This window comes from Myotis myotis, unplaced genomic scaffold, assembly GCF_014108235.1.
Source record: "Myotis myotis isolate mMyoMyo1 unplaced genomic scaffold, mMyoMyo1.p scaffold_m19_p_4, whole genome shotgun sequence".
NCBI classification, from domain to species: Eukaryota; Metazoa; Chordata; class Mammalia; order Chiroptera; family Vespertilionidae; genus Myotis; species Myotis myotis.
In genome coordinates, this window is record NW_023416346.1 from 41,081 (window position 1) to 64,066 (window position 22,986).

General features: G+C 47.2%; 1 protein-coding gene across 4 annotated transcripts in view; it reads right to left on the reverse strand.

The window, feature by feature from the left end:
• Positions 1-5,735: 5,735 nt before the first annotated feature.
• Positions 5,736-22,986, reverse strand: part of SRPX (sushi repeat containing protein X-linked) — a 96,362-nt gene continuing 79,111 nt past the window's right edge. For all 4 annotated transcript variants that reach the window (XM_036306157.1, XM_036306156.1, XM_036306155.1 and 1 more), the window contains 3 exons: positions 13,694-13,827; positions 9,860-9,981; positions 5,736-6,278 (listed from right to left, as the gene is read on the reverse strand). In XM_036306157.1, coding sequence (XP_036162050.1) covers positions 6,095-6,278; positions 9,860-9,981; positions 13,694-13,827 — 440 coding nt within the window. In that variant the 3' untranslated portion in view covers positions 5,736-6,094. The remainder of the gene's footprint in view (positions 6,279-9,859; positions 9,982-13,693; positions 13,828-22,986) is intronic.

A 22,986-nucleotide genomic window follows, 5' to 3' on the forward strand; every position in this document is an offset into this window, starting at 1 on the left:
CAGTGAGGTTCAGTGTGCTTCAGCTGCAGTGACAGACGGCACTGCTGCTGGCGGGGGGGGGGGGGTGGTGGTGGTGTTGCGGGAAGGGTCTGACCCTGGAGGGCCACTCAGGCCTGCCTCCACCTGGGTCCAGAGTTGTAGGGAGGAAAGACGTGCCCAGCCCCAGTGGAGGGGGCCCCAGCAGTGGCAGGCCATGGGACCTGGGTGCCTCGGGGGTGCTGACGGGTGGTCACCAGTGTGATATTGTTGTGGGCGTCCCTGGCGGGGTGGCAGGGGAAGAGATTGGGAGTCAGAGGTATGGGCTGCAGCTACCCCCAAGGTTGGGTCTTCTCCCTATCCAGTCAGCCTCCCTGTCCCCCCAGGGATGCAGGGGCTGGGCTAAGGTGTCCATCTGTCTCCCTGGGGGTGCAGGGCCTGGGGTAGGGTGTCTGTGGAGGGGGATTGGAAGAGCTCCCCGTGGCCACTTCCTCTTCATTCTTTGCAGTCCAGACTACCAGGCTCCAGGCAGTCTCATCAGACCCCCAGGAACTTGGTTCCAGCCACCTGCCCCCTGCTGCACGAGCATCAATATGCAAATGGGTCATTACCTGGACATCTTAATGGCAATTTAGCATATTACCTCTTTATATGTATAGACTAGTGGCCCGGTGCACGAAATTCGTGCACGGGGGAGCGGGTGTTCCTCAGCCCGGCCTGCACCCTCTCCAATCTGGGACCCTTCAAAGGATGTCCTACTGCTGGTTTACAGGGATTGGGCCTAAACCGGCAGTCGGACATCCCTCTTGCAATCCGGGACTGCTGGCTCCTAACCACTCACCTGCCTGCCTGCCAGCCTGATTCCCCCTAACCACTCTGCCTGCCGGCATGCTCGCCCCCAACTGCCCCCCACCCCCACTGCCAGCCTGCTTGCCCACAAATGCCCCCCCACCAGCCTGATCACCCCAAACTTCCCCCCCTGCTGGCTTGCTCGCCCCTATGTTCCCTCCTCACTGGCCTGCTCATCCCCAACTGTCCCCCTGCTGTTGGCCTGTTCACTCCAAACTTCCCCTGCCCCGCTGTCCTGATCACCTCCAACTGGCCCCCACTGATGGCCTGCTTGCCCCCAACTGGCCCCCCTGCTGGCCTGCTTATCCCCAACAGCCCCGCCCCCCACCAGCCTGATTACCCACAACTGCCCTCCCCTCTTGGTCTTTAACTGCCTCTACCTCGGCCTGCCACCATGGCTTTGTCCAGAAGAACACCTGGAAGGTCTCCTGGAAGGTCTCCCAGTCTAATTAGAACATTATTCTTTTATTAGTATAGATATATTTGTCTGTAAATATGATTACAGACAAATATATCTATATTTGTCTTGCAGATATGAGTAGGACCAGGTAAAATTTTATAAATGGGTCTTTTATTACAGATGGTTTGCCAGGTATGCATTTTTTTCTAAAAAAGTAAAAATTACTTTAAAAAAATGTTTCAAGAAGACTTTGAGAAACTTACAGTATCTGCTTTTCTTCCAAGAAAGTTGTCACTTTTATGCCAGAGTGAGAATTATTTCTATGCTTTGTATGCCAGCATTGGGCCACTGTGACTGGGGGGGGGGGGGCGGCCCTTAGCTTGACTTGAGAGTAATTATCTTGCTCACTGGCTGGGAGGGAGGGTGTGTGGCAGAGGAGATTGGTTCTGAATTATTCATAGATTGCTGACTTTCTGGATTGATTGTGCAAGCCCCTCCTTTTATTGATGCCCACTTTCATTGATAGACATCTACCCTGGGAGAGAAATGAGATGAAACTCTCTTTCTTTTCATTGTAAAAAGCATTTGAATTCCTAAGGTGTGATAAGGCCACCCAGCCATCCACAGTCAAGGTACACATTTTCATGGAGGATGTTCCCACTCTTGAGTAGCTTAAAACAATCTTTTCTTTTAATTTAAACTTTCTTCTATAGCTGTTTTCTTGTTAATTAAAAGCTAGGTTTTTTTTTGAAACTGCTTCCAAAGCTTTTCAAGCTGTATATGTCCTTGGAATGAATTTATAAATAAAAATTGAACCCGGCTGGTGTGACTCAGTGGTTTAGCATCCACCTATAAAACAGGAAGTCACAGTGTGATTCCAGGTCAGGCCACATGACCGGGTTGTGGGTTTGATCCCCAGTACGGGGCATGTAGGAGGCAGCCGATCAATGATTCTCTCTCATCCTTGATGTTTCTATCTCTCTCCCTCTCCCTTCCTCTCTGAATCAGTAAGAATATATTTTAGAGAGAGAAAGAGAGAGAGAGTGAGAGAGAGGAAGAAGAATATATATGTTTTTAAATAAGACAACATGTATTTGATGCTCTTAGAAAGTCTTATTTTCTTTCATTAAAACTTGTGCAGTATAGGGAACTGCATAGATTCTCTTAATTTGAAGAAAGTTAGAGGGAAAGGTACTAATTCAGAGTTCCTTGGGAAAATGTGTCACTTATATAATTTTTTATGTTTATTTTTTGTAAATCAAAAACTGAAATATTTTCTATTCAGAAAATATATTTGGATCTAAATATCTTCTATAATTTTAACCCTAAAATATCAATTTAAATGTTTTAAAAATGGTTGGGATGTTTTTTGTTTTTTAAAAATAGGTTACTGGAGTTCTACATGTTACTGGATCACCTGGGGTAATTTTCTGATTGGAAAATTAAGAATATAGTCAGAGGGGAGGACATGAGAATTTTTAAAGAACATATTCAATTTACTTTAGAAGCCGAACCTCTCTTATCATGTGATTTGTTTTGTATGTTTGTTAAACTATATTATCACATAAGCATTGCTGCTATTGGGACAAACAGTGACAGTTGATTCGGGTCATTTGAATGTCCACTGTCTGTTATTGGGACAAACAGTGACAGTTGATTCGGGTCATTTGAATGTCCACTGTCTGTTTTAATTTGTATGTTCATTTTGACACTGTCATATGCTCAATCTTCAGTGGAAGTCATGAGAACCTATTACTTTTGCCTGCTCCCTCCTTTACTTTAGAAATATTCTTTTTTACTCAGAGGGACCTTAACTTTGATGTAAGGGATTGTTTCCATTGCCAACTTTTTTCTTCCTTGCCAAGTAAGAGAGTTGTTGTGAACTCTTCAGTGATGCCTTCCCCGGGATATTTGCAGATGTGGTTGGGAAAAGTCATTTCATCCCCGACCTTTGCATCGGGGTCTGCGGATGCCGGCTGGCCTGCGCCCTGGCTCTCTCTCCCTCCGATCACCATGGCGATCACAGAGAGCAGGCCAGCCGGAACCCCCGGCCTGGGGGTGTCACCTCGCCTGCTGCCCAGCTTTCCGATGGCACTCACCTGCTGGGGGTGGGCGCCTTTGCCCTGCGGTTTGGGATCTTCCATACTTCCCCTTTCACCTCCCATCTTTGTGCCTACATATGCAAATTAACCGCCATCTTTCTTGGCAGTTAATTTGCATATGGCCCAGTCAATTACCCTTTTTGTCTATTATTAGATAGGATACTTCGAATATGTCATTCTCTCCTGGTATGTAGAATTTCTTCTGAGAAATCTGCTGATAGCCTAAGTGAGGGGTTCCTTTATAGTTTACTGACGTCTTTTCACTGGCTGCCTTTAAAATTCTTTATCATGGACTTTTGACAACTTTATCATAATGTATTTTGGAGAATGTCTTTTTGCATTGAGATAATAAGGTGTTCTATTAGTTACATGGCCTAATAGATACCTTCCTTCACCAGATTTGGGAGTTTCCAGTAATTTTTTTCTTTAAATAAACTTATTGCACCCTTCTGCCTCTCTTCTCCTTCTGGTATACCTATTTATCTTATGTTTGCTCTTCTGATCAAGTCTGATAGTTCTCATAGGGCTTCTTTACTGTTTTAAAATCTGAATTCTTTCTCTTTCCAACTGATTATTTCTAAATTCCTATCCTTGATCTTGCTTTTTTTCACTTTCATCTGATCTGCTCTATTTCCAATGGCTTCTAATGCAATTTATCACCTTTATTGAATTCTTCAGCTCAAGAATTTCTATTTGTTTATTTTTTAGAATTTCATATTCTTTGGTAATGTACTCCTTTTGTTCATTAATTTTATCCCCAAGTTCATTGAATGGACTTTTTGAGTTTTCTTATAGCTCATTGAATTTCTTCATAACAGCTATCTTGAATTTTTTATCAGTTAGATTACAATAGTCCATGTCTTTGGGTTTAGATGATGGAGATTAGCATTTTTGTATTTTAATACCATAAAATTATGATTTATTTTATTTTATTTTATTGATTTTTTACAGAGAAGAAGGGAGAGAGATAGAGAGTTAGAAACATCAATGAGAGAGAAACATCGATCAGCTGCCTCCTGCACACCTCCCACTGGGGATGTGCCCGTAACCCAGGTACATGCCCTTGACCGGAATCGAACCCGGGACCCTTCAGTCCGCAGGCCGACGCTCCATCCACTGAGCCAAACCGGTTTCGGCTGATTTTTCATGTAGATTAATATACCTTTATTGTCACATTTGAAGTAGAGAACATCTTTCTTTCTTCTTTCTTCTTTCTTTCTTTTCTTTCTTTCTTCTTTCTTTCATTCTCTTTCTCTTCCTTTTTCTTTTTTCTTTCTTCTTTCTTTCTTCTTTCTTTCTTTCTTTCTTTCTTTCTTTCTTTCTTTCTTTCTTTCTTTCTTTCTTTCTCTTTTTCTTTCTTTCTTTTTGTTAACCCTCACCTGAGGATATTTTTCCAATTGCTTTTTAGAGCAAGTGGAAGAGATAGGGAAAGACAGAAACATCGAAGTGAGAGAAACACATAAATTGGTTGGCTCCTGCACGTTCCCTGACCAGGGCCCAGGCCGGGGAAAAGCCTGCAACCAAGGTACGTGCCCTTGACCGGAAGAGAACCCGGGACCCTTTGGTCCGCAGGCTGATGCTCTATCCACTGAGCCAAACCAGCTAGGGCAAGAACAACTTTCTTTTTTCTTCTTTTTTTTTTTTTAAATATATTTTATTGATTTTTCACAGAGAGGAAGGGAGAGAGAGAGAGAGAGTTAGAAACATCGATGAGAGAGAAACATCGATCAGCTGCCTCCTGCACATCTCCCACTGGGGATGTGCCCGCAACCCAGGTACATGCCCTTGACCGGAATCGAACCTGGGACCTTTCAGTCTGCAGGCCGACGCTCTATCCACTGAGCCAAACCGATTTCGGCAAAGAACAACTTTCTTATTTAGGCAAAGCTTTGTTTACTTTTATTCTAACAATTCAACAGGTTAGTTGTTAGGAGTCTTTCTTTTGTTTTCTAGAATGTGGCACTATAGAAAAAATTTTTGGTTTTTCTTATGAGACCTGACTCACCACTAAGGTTGGAACATGTACATAATAAAGATGGCATGGTAAAGAAAAACACAGGGGGTGCTAGAGCAGGTGGAGGTGTGTTTTCACTTGTGGCTTTGGGTTTACCCAGGGCCTGTTAGGGGACCCTTGAGTGGGAAGGAGGTTCTTAGAGGTCAATGAGCAAATCTCTTGCTAGAATCTTGGGGCAGACAGCAGGAAAGGCATTCCTTTGCTCTCTTTGTCTGTCTTCTTCCTTTCCATCCCTCCAGTTAGTGAGGCCTCTCTTTAGAATTCTGGGTGTTGCTGAAGAGCAAGGAGGCCATTCAGCTGCAGACAAAGTGGCCTGGCAAACTTTCAGGCCTAAAACCATTGACCACACTAAGTATGGCTGGTGCACTTGAAAAATAAAATGAGTTTTAACAAATTTGCTCCAAAATATTTTATTAGTAAAAATTTTATATAAAAAATGATGAAAGAAAAGTTACCAGTCACACTGAATAACATATTAAAAGCATGTGTACAATTGTGCTTTCAAAAATTAGCCAGCCCATCATGGAGTAAAGAAAGTTAGAAATAGTAAATATAGTCTTATCTTTTTTTGGAAAATGTCAAAGTACAGAAAGCATCGTGCTCATTTTTTAAGTGCAAAGAAAGGTCGTAATAAAATAGAATTTAAAAATTACAAATAAAAATCTGTACATCAAGGATATGTTTAAAGAGTTTCTTTGGTGACTAGCACTATGTAGAAAAAGAAGAGGGACTACACAGAGAGGAACCATCACATCAGGTGTTGCACGTCTGGCCCATTTCCGCTTGCAGGGCCATCTCCTCTTTCCTCAGTGGGAATGTGTCAATCAGGTTGAAGAGGGTCACAGGGGTCACCAGGGAGACATAGCGCTCCTTGTCCATGCCATGCTTATCAACCAGCACCATGCTGAAGGAGTAGAGCGGGATTCGCAGCAACAGCCTAGGGCAGAAAAAGAGAAGAATATGTCAAGCCCTAGCCATCAGTTTCAGTGGATAGAGTGTAGGTCTTCAGACTGACAGGTCCCAGGTTTGATTTCTGGTCAGGGCATGTGCCCTGGTTGCGTGATCAATCCCCAACAGGGGGCATGCAAGAGGCACTAATCCATGATTCTGTCTTCTCATTGATGTTTCTATCTCTCCCTTTCCCTTCCTTTCTGAAATTAAAAAAAAAAACAATATTTATTTATTTATTTATTTATTTATTTATTTATTTATTTATTTTTAGAGAGAAGAATATGTCAAGCCCTAGCCAGTTTGGATAGAGTGTTGGCCTGTGGACTGCGGGGTCTCAGGTTCAATTCTGGTCAAGTGCACATGGCCGGGTTGCAGGCTTGATGCCTACTGTGCAGCATGCAGGAGGCAGCCAATTCATGATTCTTTCTCATCATTGATGTTTTTATCTCTCCCTTTCCCTTCCTCTCTGAAATCAATCTATCTAATAATAGGATAATATGCAAATTGGTCAGGACACCATCACCAAATGACTGATCAGCAGGCTGCATCCCTGCCCCCTGAGCCGGCCCGGAGACATGAGGCTCATGCCCCCACCCCTGGCAATGGGCCTGGGACATAAGGCTCACATCCCCCCCCCCCCGGCACTAGCCCGGGGATATGAAGCTGGCATCCCCATCCCCTGCACCAGTCCAGAGGCATGAGGCTCACAGCTCCGACCCAAGCAACTGGCCCTGGGACATGAGGCTCGTGTCCCCGCCACCTCTAATTAATTCCCTTGTAATGTGCATGAGTTTTGTGCACTGGGCCACTAGTAAAAATATAATTGAACAAAGAGAGAGAGAGAGCGAGAGAGAGAGAGAGAGAGGGAAGAATATATCAAACCTGACTCCCAAAGGTTCTGGTGGACCAATCAGAGCCCTATAGTGGTACTGTGTGCAGAGAAAAGCTTCATACCATGGAGGACTGAATCAGCCTTGAGACCCTTGCTACACAAAGTGTGGCCCATTACATGGAATCTTGTTAGAAATGGAGAATCCCAACCTCAGAGGGAAGGTGGGGGAGGGTGGGTGGGTGGGAGGTAATCAACCAACAACCTTGTATGCATATATGTATAACACAAGGACACAGACAATGGAGCAGTGAGAGGGGGCAGGCTGGAGGGGGTCAATTGAGGGAGAAAAGAGGATATATGTAATACTTTCAACAATAAAGATTAATTTTAAAAATTATTTCCCCGAAGTGATGTTTATAAAGTAATATAAGTAGACATGTAAGAGCATCTGACAGGCCCGAGTTTGAATCCTGATGGTTGTTTGTGTGGCCCCAAATAGTATTTATCAAGAATCTTCTCTATGCAAGCAATAACTTTTTACAAAGCATTTTCATAGAAATGGAGACAAGTCCTTCCCCAGTATCATATGTGGGAATTCCTCCCTCACCCCATTTTTGGGGAATGGGGGGTGTTATTTGCTGGTGTGGACAGAAGGGTTAGAATTATGGTTTTAAACACCTTAGCCTCTAAGCCTGAATAATACTACCTCCTTTCCTAGGTCTGTTGTAAGGATTAAATGAAATGGAGTGTGTAAAATGATGAAGACTGTGCTGGAAGCATTATAATAATTTAATAAATGCTTAGCTTTGTTTTGAAAAAAAAAAAGAAAGAAAGAAAGAAATGGACAATCCCACACTCCCCACCCAAGCCTACTGATTTAGTTAGGATCTGCATTATTAGCAAGATCCGAAGATGACAGGCATGCCCATAGAAGGTTGAATAGCACTGCTTTAGATTATAATGGGCAAGAAATCAGTAGACCTGCAATGTGCCATGTACCAGTTGTTGCTACGAGTCATGTACAACAAAGCTAACGGATATTTTGCATTAAGTTGGAATCAATTCAACTTTGCTTATTAGGTTTGCACAACCACATAGGCACTAGATCTAGGTCAGTGGGTTATCAACAGGGTACATTTGGCTATGTCTAGACATATTTTTGGTTGTCACAATGGGGTAGAGGCCAGGGATGCTGCTTAACATCCTCTAATGCACAGGACACCCCCCCAAAAATGACTATCCAGAGCCAAATGGCAATAGTGCAAGGTTGAGCCCTAACTGGTTCGGCTCAATGGATAGAGCGTCGGCCTGTAGACTCAAGAGTCCCAGGTTCGATTCCAGTCAAGGGCATGTACCTTGGTTGCGGGCACATCCCCAGTAGGGAGTGTGCAGGAGGCAGCTGATCGATGTTTCTCTCTCATCGTTATTTCTAACTCTCTATCCCTCTCCCTTCCTCTCTGTAAAAAATCAATAAAATATATTAAAAAAAATTAGTGCAAGGTTGAAAAAGCCTGGACTAGGTGAAGCTGATTGAAGTAAGTTTATAAACTTTGTAATTCTGGTCCATTCTGTAGCCAGTACAAGATAGCACAATTAGAGGGAATTGAATTTATTTCATTATAATTTGTACTAAAATGATTCCCAAAAAATTTTGAAGCAGTTTCAAAAGTCCAATTGTTTTTGTACTCTACTTCACTAGAATTAAAAATGCAAGAAAATATGATTTTTATATAAATACAAACATGTTTAGATGAAGAAAGCAAACAATGTAGCCCTAATCAGTTTGGCCCAGTGGATAGAGTGTTGGGCCCGTGAACCAAAGGGTCCGGGATTTGATTCAGGTAAAGGGCTCTATCTCCTCCCCATCCCGGGCCCCTAGTCTGGGCTCGTGTGGGAGGTAACCAATTGATGAGTTTCTCTCACACTGATGTTTCTCTCTCTTTCCCCCTCTCTTCCACTTTCCATAAAAATCAATGAAAAAGTATCCTTGCCTGAGGATAAAAAAAAACAAAAAACGAAGAAGAAGAAGAAGAAGAAGAAGCAGAAGAAGAAGAAGAAGAAGGAGGAGGAGGAGGAGGAGGAGGAGGAGGAGGAGGAGGAGGAGGAGGAGGAGGAGGAAAAGGAGGAGGAGGAGGAGGAGGAGGAGGAGGAGGAGGAGGAGAGGAGAGAAGAAGAAGAAGAAGAAGAGAAGAAGAAGAGAAGAGAAGAAGAAGAAGAAGAAGAAGAAGAAGAAGAAGAAGAAGAAGAAGAAGAAGAAGAAGAAGAAGAAGAAGAAGAAGAAGAAGAAGAAGAAGAAGAAGAAGAAGAAGGAGAAAGCAATGCATAAGCTCAGCCCAGTGAAAAAAATGAGCCTACTCAGTCTCTTTTCCAGATTTTGTGTTTGTTTTTTTTTAGTTTAGAAATTGTTTGTGAGGTAGCATACATACTGCCATCTGGATCTAAAATAAATTTTTTCACACATCTTTAAGAAGAGAAGTATCCAGTTTTTTGTTGGTGGTGGTGGGGAGAAATCTTTTGGGCAGGCTCTCCTCTACCCATCCTACTCCCACCAATAGGGGGGAAAAAAGAACAAAGACAAAGCAAAAACACTTGTTCGGAAGGGTGAAAGAAGAGAAAAAAGCAATTACACATTGAAGGTTACCTGGAATCAAGACTGAATAGAAAGAAACCAGGGAACCCGATCAGAAAAATGTACATTTGTAGAGAGAACATTTCAGAACAGGACATCCCCCTACCTGAGCTGCAGAGCTAGGGCTGGAGACATAATTTTCACTCCTATCCTGCCAATGAGGGTCGGGAACACGCCTACCAGCTCTACAACAGTGATATGTCGAAGATCCAGGCTGCATTGTGCTTGCTGGAAAAGAAAAAAAAAGTAGGGAAGGTGTGAGCATGGCTGAAGAAAGAGACTTCCATGTCAAACCATAGACTGAAGGAAATAGAGTTGGTCTGGCTTTTTCTTTTAAATATATTTTTATTGATTTCAGAGAGGAAGGGAGAGGGAGAGAGAAACATTAATGATGACAGAGAATCATGGATCGGCTCCTACTACACGCCCCCTACTGGGGATCGAGCCCACAAACCAGGCAGGAGCCCTTGACTGGAATTGAACCTGGGACCCTTTAGTCCGCAGGCCTACACTCTACCCACTGAGTCACATTAGCTAGAGAAGTTTTTGGAAGTTTATTTGCCCACTCCACACTGTCCTGAAAACAATTGAAAACTGGGGTGAAACCAGTGGCTGGAAAACCTTAACACCTTCCTAGAGGAATCACCAGAAAGGCCTTGGCAATGGAATTTTGAAAACCTAAGCAAAGTAGCAGTCTCTGTTTTTCCAGATGAGGTAAGATTTTACAGGAGCCAAATTTCCTAGAAAGTGTCCAAGAATACCTCCAGAGGATTCTAAATTTGTCTTTGCAAAGAGAAAATGTTTTCCAGAGTCCCTCTACCTGACCTTGTGTCCACCCTATGCATCCCTTGCTGAGTCCCCACAACCCAGCATGCCAGGGAAACAAGGATAAAATGTTTCAGTTCTCTGAGCTGGCCCTTGGCAAGAGCCACAGGAACATGGCCCATTCAGTCGCGTGCCAGGAGGTCTCTCATCAGTAGCAGCAATGGCCACAGGGAACACAAAGTAACATAATGGGGGAAAAATATGAACCTCCTGAATTATTAGAACACCATTAAAAACTTTTTAATTTATTTCTGAGAGGAAGGGAGAAGGAGAGAGAGATACAAACATCCATGATGAGAGAGAATCATGGATCAGCTGTTTCTTTCACTGGGGATCGAGGCCAAAACCCAGGCATGTGCTCTTTACTGGAATCGAACCCAGGACCCTTCAATCCACAGGCTGACTATCCACTGAGCCAAACTGGCTAGGGCAGAACACCATTTTTTAAATGACAATTTCACTGAAACAACCCTATATTGGATGACAGAATTGGTAAAACAAATAAACAAACAAACAAACAAAAAACCACTTAGGAAAGGTAAAAATATACTTTTTTGTTATTCTAACTGAAACATGTAAGTTGATCAAACCTTCCTTTGAAGTCTATGGTTTAAGTACAAATATAGCCCTAGCCTGTTTGGCTCAGTGGATAGAGTGTGGGCCTGTGGACTAAAGGGTCCTGGGTTTGATTGCTGTCAAAGACACATGCCTCTCTCTTTAGCATTCAGTCAAATTAGTCACTCTTATTGCAAAGAAGCTTAAGGACAAAATCAAGCTACTTCCAACTGGATCCTTTCAGTATCTACTTGTTTGTTTGTTTGTTTGTTTGTTTGTTTGTTAATCCTCACCTGAGGATATTTTTCCATTGATTTTTAGGGAGAGTGGAAGAGAGAGGGAAAGACAGGGAGAAAACATGATGTGAAAGAAACACATTGATTGGTTACCTCCTGCACATGCCCCAACCAGGGCCTGGACTGGGGAGCAGCCTGCAACCAAGGTATGTGCCCTTGACTGGAATCAAACCTGGGACCCTTCTGTCCACAGGCCGATGCTCTATCCACTGAGCCAAACTGGCTAGGGTTCTAGTTGTTGTTTTTTTTTATTTATTATTCTTTTAATTTAAATTTTTTATTGTTTAAAGAATTACATATGTCTCCTTTTCTCATCCCCCCCCATTGACTTCTCCTTTGCCCCTCCCACCCCTAAGCACAAGCCCTAGTTGCTTTTTAAAGACACTGTTTGTCTCATTTAGTAGTTAAAAAATTTGCACAGCTGGGAAGGGCACATTTCCTACAAAAGTGTTCCTTAAATTTCCAGGTGCTTAGGAATCACCTGATTGAATGAAAATGTAGATCCTTATCCAGTAGGTCTGGAATGGGGCTTGAGAATTTGCATTTCCAGTGAGCTCCCAGGTGAAAGGTGAGGGGGTGTTTGTGGGTAGAATCTGGGGCCTGAAGGCTCCTGGACTCCCCTTATCCCTTGAGCCAAACTTTTGGGCATATCCTGGACAGGTTCAGCAAAGACAATTGTTTTTTGGCTGGGCCTGGACAGCATGTCAGTGAGGCTCATTAGTAAAGACAAACTAATTTCATTCATTGGAAAAATGATCGGGTTTGTCCTGGGAAGGAGTCCATGTTAATCAGGTGATGCTCCAGAACCAGAAAGGAATAATGATAACTCTAATGTACCAGTGCCTGAAGCTCAAGGTAAATGGATTAAGCATTGAAACTGGCCTTTACTTTTTTTTATACTATATGATCTCATTTATATATGGAACCTATAAAAGTCAAATTCATAGAAACAGACTGGAATGGTGGGTACCAGGGGCAGGGGTATGGGGGAAATGGGGAGATGTTGGTCACAAACTTCCAGTTTTAAAATGAATAACTTCTGGGGATCTAATGTACAGCATGGTCATTTTAATTAATAGAACTGTTCAATGTATTTCAAAGTTGCTAAGAGAGTAGATCTTAAATATTCTTACCATAAAAAAAAAAAATGGCAGTTATGTGACGTGATGAAGATGTTAGCTAACCTATGGTGGTAATCATTTTGCAATATACAAATGTATCAAATGAAGACATTGTACACTTTAAACTTACACAATGTCAATTATATCTCAACTAGAGGCCCGGTGCACAAAATCCGTGCACTGGGGGGGGGGGCATGTGTCCCTCAGCCCAGCCTGTATCCTCTCTAATCTTGGACCCCTCAAGGGATGTCTGACTGGAATCAGGCCTAAAGGGCAGTCGGACATCCCTCTCACAATCCAGGACTGCTGGCTCCCAACTGCTCACCTGCCTGCCAGCCTGATCACCCCCCTAGCAACTCCCCTGCCAGCCTGATCGATGCCTAACTGTTCCCCTGCTGGCCTGATTTCCTCTAACTGCCCTCCCCTGCAGGCCTGCCCCCCCCCTCCAAATCCCCTCTCCTGTTGGCCTGGTTGCCCCCAACTGCCCTCCACGGCAGGCCTGCCCCCCCCCCCAACTGCCCTCCCCTGCAGGCCTGGTCCCCCCAACTGCCTTCCCCTGCAGGCCTGGCTCCCTCCAACTGCCCTCCCCTGTAGGCCTGGTCGCCCCTAACTGCCCTCCCCTGCAGGCCTGGTCCCCCCAACTGCCTTCCCCTGCTGGCCTGGTTCCCCCAACTGCCCTCCCCTGCAGGTCTGGTTGCCCCTAACTGCCTTCGCCTGCAGGCCTGGTCCCCCCCAAATGCCTTCCCCTGCAGGCCTGCTCCCCCCCAACTGCCCTCCCCTGCCAACTTGGTCCCCCCCCCCAGCTGCCCACCCTTGCAGGCTTGGTCCCCCCCCAACTGCCCTCCCCTGCCAACTTGGTTCCCCCCCCCAGCTGCCCACCCTTGCAGGCTTGGTCCCGCCCAACTGCCCTCCCCTGCCAGCCATCTTGTGGTGGCCATCTTGTGTGTTGGAGTGATAGTGAATTTGCATATTACCTCTTTATTAGATAGGATAAAGATTGGGCACATTTTTTAAAAAAATTCTTGCTCTTTTCTTCTCTTCCTGTTAGAGTTAAATATCTTGCTGGCCTTTATTTTTCATTAAACAACTGGGTCCTTCCTTCCTATTAGAGGTCCCTTCCTTGTCTTTGTCTCAGGAACTTACCTGTAGCATTCCCAGCTGCAGCCTGTAGAGCAAGTTTCGGGCTGTGGGTGTAGACACAATGAGGATTCTCCTTTTCTCATAAAACTGATCCAGAAGTGCTGCAGCTGTTCTGACTCCCACATTAATATTCATAGCTGTGATTAGAAAAGGCCAGATCAGTCAGACATGGTCTACTTATTCTTGTTGCATATATTCATGGCCCATAGACACAGACAATGGGGTGGTGAGGGCCTGTGGAGGGAAGGGGGGGAGGATGGAGAGGGTCAATGGGGGAAAAAGGGGACATATGTAATACTTTCAACAGTAAGGAATTATTTAAAAAAATAATAAATGAATAAATTTTATAGGACTCCTCAGATTGCTCATCCAGAGGTGAGACCCAGTAGCTTTCACCTCATTAGATTTAGACTCCTGCCTAATTAAAAAGCAGGAGAAACAACTTGATTTCCTTTTTTTAAACATTTTCATTGAATTTACTGGGGTGACATTGGTTAATAGAATGATATAGGTTTCAGGTGTATAATACTATACTACATCTTCTATATGTTGTATTGTGTGTTCACCACCCCAAGTCTTGACTTCCTTTTCAGAGAATCTTAGTGTCCTTGAGCCTGTAACAACTTAAAAAAAAAATAAAAAGAAAAAAAGAAATAGTCTATTTGTTCTGGCTCCACCTAGCTTATGATGACACACAGAACCATATGTGTAAGAAGTGGGCCCCGAGATAAAGATTCAGTTGCAAGCAATTATTCACTGGGTGGTCTCAAGAAGCCACTCTCAACAGTAGGTAAGTGTATTAGTTTTCTCATTTTTTTTTTTGAGTTTTGTATAAAGTTTATTTACCTTATGTAGATAGATTGTTTTTATCAAGACTTACAAGTAAACTAGAATTATTTATAGTTATAATTTACCAAAATATACATGAGAGTTATTTTCTGCCATGAAGAAAATGTGATATTTCAAGTAAGAAGGAAAATAGGGGGGCAACTTTGGGGGCTTACAGCCTAGTTGAGTATCTAGTTAAACAGTAATCTTACAAGCCCCATTCTAACTGACTACAAAGACCACCCCGAGGGGCCTGCCACAAGAATATATATATATACTAGAGGCCCGGTGTGTGGGCAAAGCTCAATAAATTTATCTCAGTGCTGTGGCCAATGCAATGCTATGAGCGCACTCTAGCATACATGCTTCCTTGGCACACCAGGAAGTGGCAACGCCCTTCTGGCAAATCTCCAAGAGCCACCTACTCTTAGCCCCGACCCTCACCCCCATTGGATAACATAGCAAGCGTGTTCCTGTTCTATTGGCTGCTTACCCCTTTTTATACGACTGTACTTCCTCAATAAACTTAGATCTGTGTCTCTGAACCTGGTCTCCGGAATCATGCATGCAAGCACCCTAGTGCATTGGGCTCCGTCGTCCTCACCCCAGAGGGACCCCCTGTTCCACTGGTGCACAAAAATTTGTGCACTTGGGGGGTGGTCCCTCAGCTGGCCTGTTCCCTCTCGCAGTCTGGGACCCCTCAGGGGATGACCACCTGATGGCTTAGGCCCTCTCCCTGGGGGATAGTATCTAGTTAAACAGTAATCTTACAAGCCCCACTCTAATTGACTACAAAACCCAACCCAAGAGGCCTGCCACAAGAATGTATATATATATATATATATATATTAGAGGCCCAGTGCACAAATATTTGTGCACTCACGGGGGTCCCGCAGCCTGGCCTGTGCCCTCTCACAGCACAGTCTGGGACCCCTCAGGGGATGACCACCTGCTGGCTTAGGCCTGCTCCCTGGGGGACTGGGCCTAAGCTGGCAGTCAGACATCCCTCTGAGAGCCCGGGAGCCCGGGAGCCCTTGGGGGATGTCCACTTGCCAGCAGGGAGCAGGCCTAAGCTGCAGTCAGACACCCTTAGCCCTGCTGAGGAGGCAGGAGAGGCTCCCACCACCACCGCTGTACTGGCAGCCATCAGCCTGGTTTGTGGCTGAGCAGAGCTCCCGTTGTGGGAGTGCACTGACCACCAGGAAGCAGCTCCTGCACTGAGCATCTGCCCCCTGGTGGTCAGTGTGTGTCATAGTGACCAGTCATTCCTAGTCTTTCTGCTGTTAGGGTCAATTTGCATATTATCCTTTTATTATATAGGAGTGCCTGGCCAGCCTGGGTGAGGGGCTGATGGCTGTTTGCAGGCTGGCCATAGCCCCTTCAGGGTGGGAGTCCCCACTGGGGTGTGTGGCCATCCTGGGTGAGGGGCTGATGGCTGTTTGAAGATTGGTCACAGCCCCTTCAGGGTGGGGGGTCATGCTGCGGTGCCGGGCCAGTCTGGGTGAGGGGCTGAGGGATGTTTTCAGGCTGGCGAAGCCCCTCAATGGGGACCCTCACCCCATGAGGGTGTGGCCAGCCTGGGTGAGGTGCTGATGGCTGTTTGCAGGCTGGCCACAGCCCCCAGCCACCCAAGCTCCCAGTGGAGGCCGGCTGGAGGCAGGTATTTGGGTTTTATTTGTCTTCTATAATTGAAACTCTGTTGCCATGAGTGGAGGCCACAGCCAGCTCAGGGAAGGGGGGAAGCTTGGCTTCCTCCATCCCCTGGGCAACCAAGCCTCCTTCTTGCTCCAGCTCCATAGTTGTCGGCCGCCATCTTGGTTGGGTTAATTTGCATATAGTCACTCTGATTGGCTGGTGGGTGTGGCTTGGGGCATAGCAAAGGTATGGTCAATTAGCATCTTTGTCTTTTATTAGTGTATACTAGAGGCCCAGTGCACAAAAATTTGTGCACTTGGTGGGGAGGGGGGGGTCCCTCAGCCTGGCCTGTGCCCTCTCGAAGTCTGGGACCCCTCAGGAGATAACGACCTGCTGGCTTAGGCCTGCTCCCGGGTGGCAGAGGACAGGCCCAATCCCTAGGTGCAGCCCCTGGTCGGGCTCAGAGCAGGGCAGATTGGGGGGTTGGGGCGCCGCCCCCTGTCATGCACAGAGCAGGGCGGATCGGGAGGTTGCGATGCCACACTCAGTCACGCTCAGGGTAGGACCGATTGGGGGGTTGGGGCACTGCCCCCTGTCACACTCAAGGCAGGGTCGATGGGGAGGTTGCGGCGCCACCCCCGTCACGCACAGAGCAGGGCCAATCAGGGGGTTGGGGTGCTGCCCCCTGTCACACACAGAGCAGGGCCCATCAGGGTGTTGGGGAGCTCCCCCCTGTCATGCACAGAGTAGGGCTGATAGGGGAGTTGTGGCACCGTCCCCTGTCACACACAGAGCAGGGCGGATCAGCGGGTTGGGGCGCCGCCCTCTATCACCCACAGAGCAGGGCCGATCAGGGGGTTTGGGCGCTGCCCCCTGTCATGCTGATCCCGGTGCTGGGAGGCATATTACCCTTTTACTATATAGCATAGAGGCCTGGTGCATGGGTGGGGGCCAGCTGGTTTGCCCTGAAGGGTGTCCTGGGTCAGGGTGGGGGTCCCCACTGGGGTGCCTGGCCAGCCTGGGTGAGGGGCTGAGGGCTGTTTTCAGGCTGTCAGGTGACTGAAGCTCCCAACCGCTCCTTTTTTTCTTTTTTTTTATTCTGGGCCAGCTTTAGCTGTGGCTCCAGCTCTGTGGCCTCTGCTGCTGGGAAAGCGGAAACCCTCAGGCCCAGACTTGTTTGTGTTCTACAATCGAAACTCTGTATCAACTCCAGCTCTGAGATCCCGGCTCACTGAAAGAAGGTTTCTGGAGTTTTTTTTTAGCTTCTCTATGTTACTATGTTTCAAACTGCCCGCTCAGAGGCCTGCAGCAGCAGGCGGGGAACGTTGGAGTCCACCATCACTGAAGCAAGCAAGCCTCATGTTCAGTTTAAGCTGCCTGGCTGCTGGTCGCCATCTTGGCTGTCAGTTAATTTGCATATCTCGCTGATTAGCCAATGGGATGGGTAGCGGTCATAGGCCAATTACCATGTTTCTCTTTTATTAGTATATATTCTACTTAGATAAAAACCCTGCATGTAACATCACGACCTAAGGCATGACCAACTGAAAGGAAGTAGTCCTGCAGGGGTTGTCTTGGAAACAGCTACACCCTCCCCCGAGCTGTTTTCTGGAGCTGTTTCCAGTAAGGGCGAGGTTTGAGGCAGGAATCCGCCCTCGTAGCTTAGAGGCATATCTTAAGTGTGCCGCATCAGTACAGCCAAGGGTGAACCTGAGTGGAGGCGGTTGAAAGGCTTAGAAAAGACAGACTAGAGAATGAAAGCTGGGTCTCGGTGGGACACTGATTCTCTGAGAGACAGCGACCATGCCCACAACTGTGTCTTTATTTTTTTTTAATTTTTTAAATTGAATCTTTATTGATCAGGTTATTAAAGTTGTTCCTCTGTTTTTCCCCCATAGCTCCCCTCCACCCAGTTCCCATCCCACCCTCTGCCCTTACCCCCGCCACCCACTGTTCTCATCCATAGGTGTACAATTTTTGTCCAGTCTCTTCCCACCCTCCAAACCCCTTTCCCCCCTGAGAATAGTCAGTCCACTCCCTTTCTATGCCCCTGATTCTATTATATTCACCAGTTTATTCTGTTCATCAGATAATTTATTCACTTGATTCTTAGATTCACTTGTTGATAGATGTGTATTTGTTGTTCATAATTTGTATCTTTACCTTTCTCTTCTTCTTCCTCTTCTTAAAAGATACCTTACAGCATTTCATATAATACTGGTTTGGTGGTGATGAACTCCTTTAGCTTTTCCTTATCTGTGAAGCTCTTTTTCTGACCTTCAATTCTGAATGATAACTTTGCTGGATAAAGTAATCTTGGTTGTAGGTTCTTGGCATTCATCACTTTGAATATTTCTTGCCACTCCCTTCTGGCCTGCAAAGTTTCTGTTGAGAAATCAGCTGACAGTCGTATGGGTACTCCCTTGTAGGTGACTGAGTTTCTTTCTCTTGCTGCTTTTAGGATTCTCTCTTTTGTCTTTTGCTCTTGGCATTTTAATGATGATGTGTCTTGGTGTGGTCCTCTTTGGATTCCTTTTGTTTGGGGTTCTCTGGGCTTCCTGGACTTGTAAGTCTATTTCTTTCACCAGGTAGGGGAAGTTTTCTGTCATTATTTCTTCAAATAGGTTTTCAATATCTTGCTCTCTCTCTTCTTCTGGCACCCCTATAATTCAGATGTTGGTATGCTTGAAGTTGTCCCAAAGGCTCCTTACACTATCTTCATATTTTTGGATTCTTTTTTCATTTTGCTTTTCAGGTTGGGTGTTTTTTGCTTCTTCGTATATCAAATCTTTGACTTGATTCTTGCAATCCTCTAGTCTGCTGTTGGGGGGTCTGTATAATATTCTTTATTTCAGTCAGTGTATGCTTAATTTCTAGTTGGTCCTTTATCACAACATCAAGGGTCTCATTAGATTTCTTGAGGTTCTCATTAAGTTTATGGGTGGTTTCTAGAAAATTCTTGAAAAACCTTAAAAGTGTGGTTTTGAACTCTATATCTAGTCATTTGCTTTCCTCTATTTCTGTCATTTTTGTCCTGTTTCTTTGTCTCTGCATTTTTTTATGCTTCCCTGTATTGGTAGAGTGGCTTTGTGTGCTAGGTGTCGGATAGGGCCCAGTGGCTCAGCCTCCCCAATTACCTGAGGTGGACACTCTTGGTGCACCCCCTTGTGGGCTTTGTGCACAGTCTTGTTGTAGTTAAGCCTTGATTGTTGTAGGTATCACTGGGAGGAATTGACCTCCAGGCCAATTGACAGTGAGAATCGGCTGTATCTGCAGTGGGAGAACTTCTGTGCTGAAGACACCCTTATGGGGCAAGACTTGCTTCAGTGGGGCTTTGGTGCTCACTGAGTCTGCCCCCTGAATGTGTCCCTTATGGATCTGAAGAGTTGTAATCTGGATGGTCCCACTAAGACCACTGGATGGTCTTGGATCTAAGGATCCAAGGAGGAGGCTCTTGGATCTAAGGAGGTGCTAATTTAGCCTCTGCCTGAGGCTACCCAGCAGGAGCTATGAAGAGATCTGCAGATCCCCCTTTCCTGTTTGGGGTTTGGAGGTGCCCAGGTGAGGCCCAGCTGTGAAGCAATGCAAGCTGCTGTGGGGACTTGGGCCTTCTCTTGGAAGTTCTAGGTCTGTCTGGCCCAGCTGCAGTTTGTTAGGTAATTTTCAGATTGCAAAGGGCCAGGGCATTCATATGCAAAAGCCTCTACCGCAGCCTGGGTGGGGTGGGGTCTCAGGGAATCAGCAGGGCAGAGCAAGAAGCTATGGCTTATCCTCAGCCCTGCCCTATGGGGCCCTGCATCTCAGTGTCCTGGTAATTGCTGCAAGCACCTCTAAGGGAAAGCCACCCTCAAGTTCCGAGTTCTGCCTGCTGCCAGACAGTCCAGTTTCTCCCCATATGAGTCCTGGGTCCCCAGAGACTTCCTGGAACCCGAGTTCAGAGCAGTCGGGAGCTTGTGACTCCCTCCTGATTCAAAAACACAGCAAAAAGTCAGCCGCGTCCTCAGGTGCCAGCCCCTTTCTGCGTGCGCACACGTGCTCAAGCCTCCGTACCTCTGCACTTTACTTCCGCAGCTCCTCTGAGTCTCAGTGTGCTTTTCTCTTTTCTTCTAGTTGTACAATTTCCACTCAGCCAGCCTTCCTGTAGTTCTGGATGATATCCGTTTTGTCTTTTTGTTGTATTTTTGAAGTTGTTGTGGGAGGCAGCAATTTCCGGTGTTTACCTATGCCGCCATTTTGGTTTCTCCCTTAATTCCCTTTTAATGTGCACAAATTTCATACACTGGGCTACTAATATATATATCCTATCTAATAATAGACAAACATGGTAATTAACCAGAACTTCGCTACCCTTCCCATTGGCTAATCAGGGCGATATGCAAATGAACTGCCAACCAAGATGGCGGTTAACTGCCAACAAAGATGGTGGCTAATTTGCATACTGTAGGCAGGGAGGACAGCACAAGCTGCCATCCAGGCCTCCCTGTGCTACCAGCGCTAAGGCAAGTGGTGCTGATCCCCTCGCTGGAGCCCTCCCCTGCCCATCGGAGACAGGGAGCCCACTCCCGAGTGTGATCTAGGGGTGAGCGGGGGCTGGGGGAAGGCAAGCTGCACTGATCGCCTCCACTGAGCCCTCACCAGCCCACCGGAGACACGTCCCAATGCGACCCTGGGCGGAGGAGGGCTGGGGCAATGTAAGCAGTTTGGATCCCCTTGTTGCGATTTGGGGGTGGGCAGGGGCTGGGGCGAATACAAGCAGTGCAGATCGCCTCAGCAGAGCCCTCGCTGGCCCACCGGAGACACGTGCCAATGCGCGGGGGCTGGGGCGAATGCAAGCAGTGCAGATCGACTCAGCAGAGCCCTCACCCACCCATGTCCCTATGGGATCTAGGGGTGGGCAAGGGCTGGGGTGAAGGCAAGCAGTGCAGATCGCCTGGCCAGAGCCCTCGCCAGCCCACCGGAGACACGTCCCAATGCGCGGGGGTTGGGGCAAAGGCAAGCGGTGCCCACATCACCTCAACCGAGCCCTCGCCCGCCCACTGGAGACAAGGGGCCTACTGAGAGAGAGAGAGAGAGAGAGAGAGAGAGAGAGAGAGAGAGAGAGAGATGGAATTTTGCATCCTGCATCCCTCCCTGATCGACCACTGTGATTCCAAGCCAGTGAGGGCTGCCTTCAGGCCGCTGCTCCAGGTCCTTCACCCCCACCCAGGCCCGAGAGCACAGTGCTGGGCAGGGGCACCAGGGGTTTGGGAATGCAGCGCCAGGGGCCGGCACAAGGTGGGGGTGGGCTGTGTTTACATCACCAATTTCCCCCACTTCTGCCCTGGCGGGGCATGCCTCCTCCTTCCCCTCAGAGGCCCAGCTCCTGCCTACATGCTTGCTGGGCAGGCCCAACTGCACTGGGGAGTGAGCCATGGTGATCAGGATGGCCACTTCCTGGGATGGGACGGCCGGACCACGGGATTTCATGAGGCCTGTGGGGCATGTGCAGCCCTGGGGCAGCAGGGGTGGCCAGCCAAGCTGAGACTGCCTTCAGTGGGGCCAGTGGGAGCCCATTGAGGCTACCCCAACCTCCACAGGTCCCGGGTGGATGGTGGCTAAGTGGAGAGCGGTTTCTCCATGCATGGTGGCCAGGGGTGGCTGTGAGCTGCTGCAACCCCACCCCACACTTCAGGGAGTGGGAGAAGACTCGCAGCCACCAGCACCCTAGGCTGTACCACCTGTGCCTCAGCCTTCCAGGTTGGCAGGGTCCAGAGCAGGTGAGCTGCTCCCTTTCCTCAGTGGTAGAACAGGGAGGAGAGCGCTGGGTGCAGGGAGGGGACCTCAGCTGGGATCCTCCTGGTGTGGGGAAGGGGCCCAGCCTGGGACCGGTGGGGAGCTTAGGAAGTCTGGCTAAGCAGACGCGGGTTCATACCAACTCTTACTCTGCCATCTTCCTCCAGCTCTTCAAGCTAGCCCCCCTGCCCCACCTGTCCGGGGGAACGGGCTCTGGGTGACCTCCCTGAGCTCAGACTGTGGACCCAGAGACCTCAAGGAAGAGTGCCCGGGCGGGCCCAGGCAGGGGCCGGTGCAGAAGTACCAGGGCAGTGTTTCTTCGATGTCTCAGTGAAGTTTGCAACTGACCCAAGGAGGAAACCTGAGAGGGGAAAGGCCGGGAGGCATGAATTGCCAGCACTTTAGCCACTTGAAAACAACTTCACTTGGAATGTGAGGCAGTTATATGTTCAGCTGAGAAGTGAGGGTGCTGAACTCCACCATTGCTGGGCTCCTATCAGTCCGAGGTCCAAGCATCCACCATGACAAGGAGAGAACAGAGCGAGGGGCCCGGAGGAAGGGAGGACAATTGAAGAGAACCGTGTCTAGACTTTCCCCAGCCCTCTCCTTCTTTCTGCTGCCTACAAGAGCCCAGGCCCTGCCACAGTTCTGTCTCCACCTTTTAGTCCCCTATTCTCCAACCACAGAGGAAAGAAATAAGGAAGGAGTCTGTGCTGCCTTCAGAAAGTATCTATATACCTGATCAGCCAGTTGCCTTCCACAGAGGGAAGCCAGACTGCGGCTTAGGCCCGCTCCCCACAGGGACATCAGTAGGACATCCTGTGAGGGCTCCCAGACTGTTAGAGGGGGCAGGCTGGGCTGAGGAATTCCCCCCAATTGCACAAATTTTTGTGCACCGGGCCTCTAGTATATATATATCAAAACCTCCCCTATTGGCAGTTCAGGCTTTGGGTCAGAATCCCCTGGACTAGCAGTGCTGCATAATAAAGGTAATAAAGGTTTTCTTTCCTGATTCCTCTGAATGCTTACTGATCGTTCTCCTGGGCCATTTGAAGAATTGC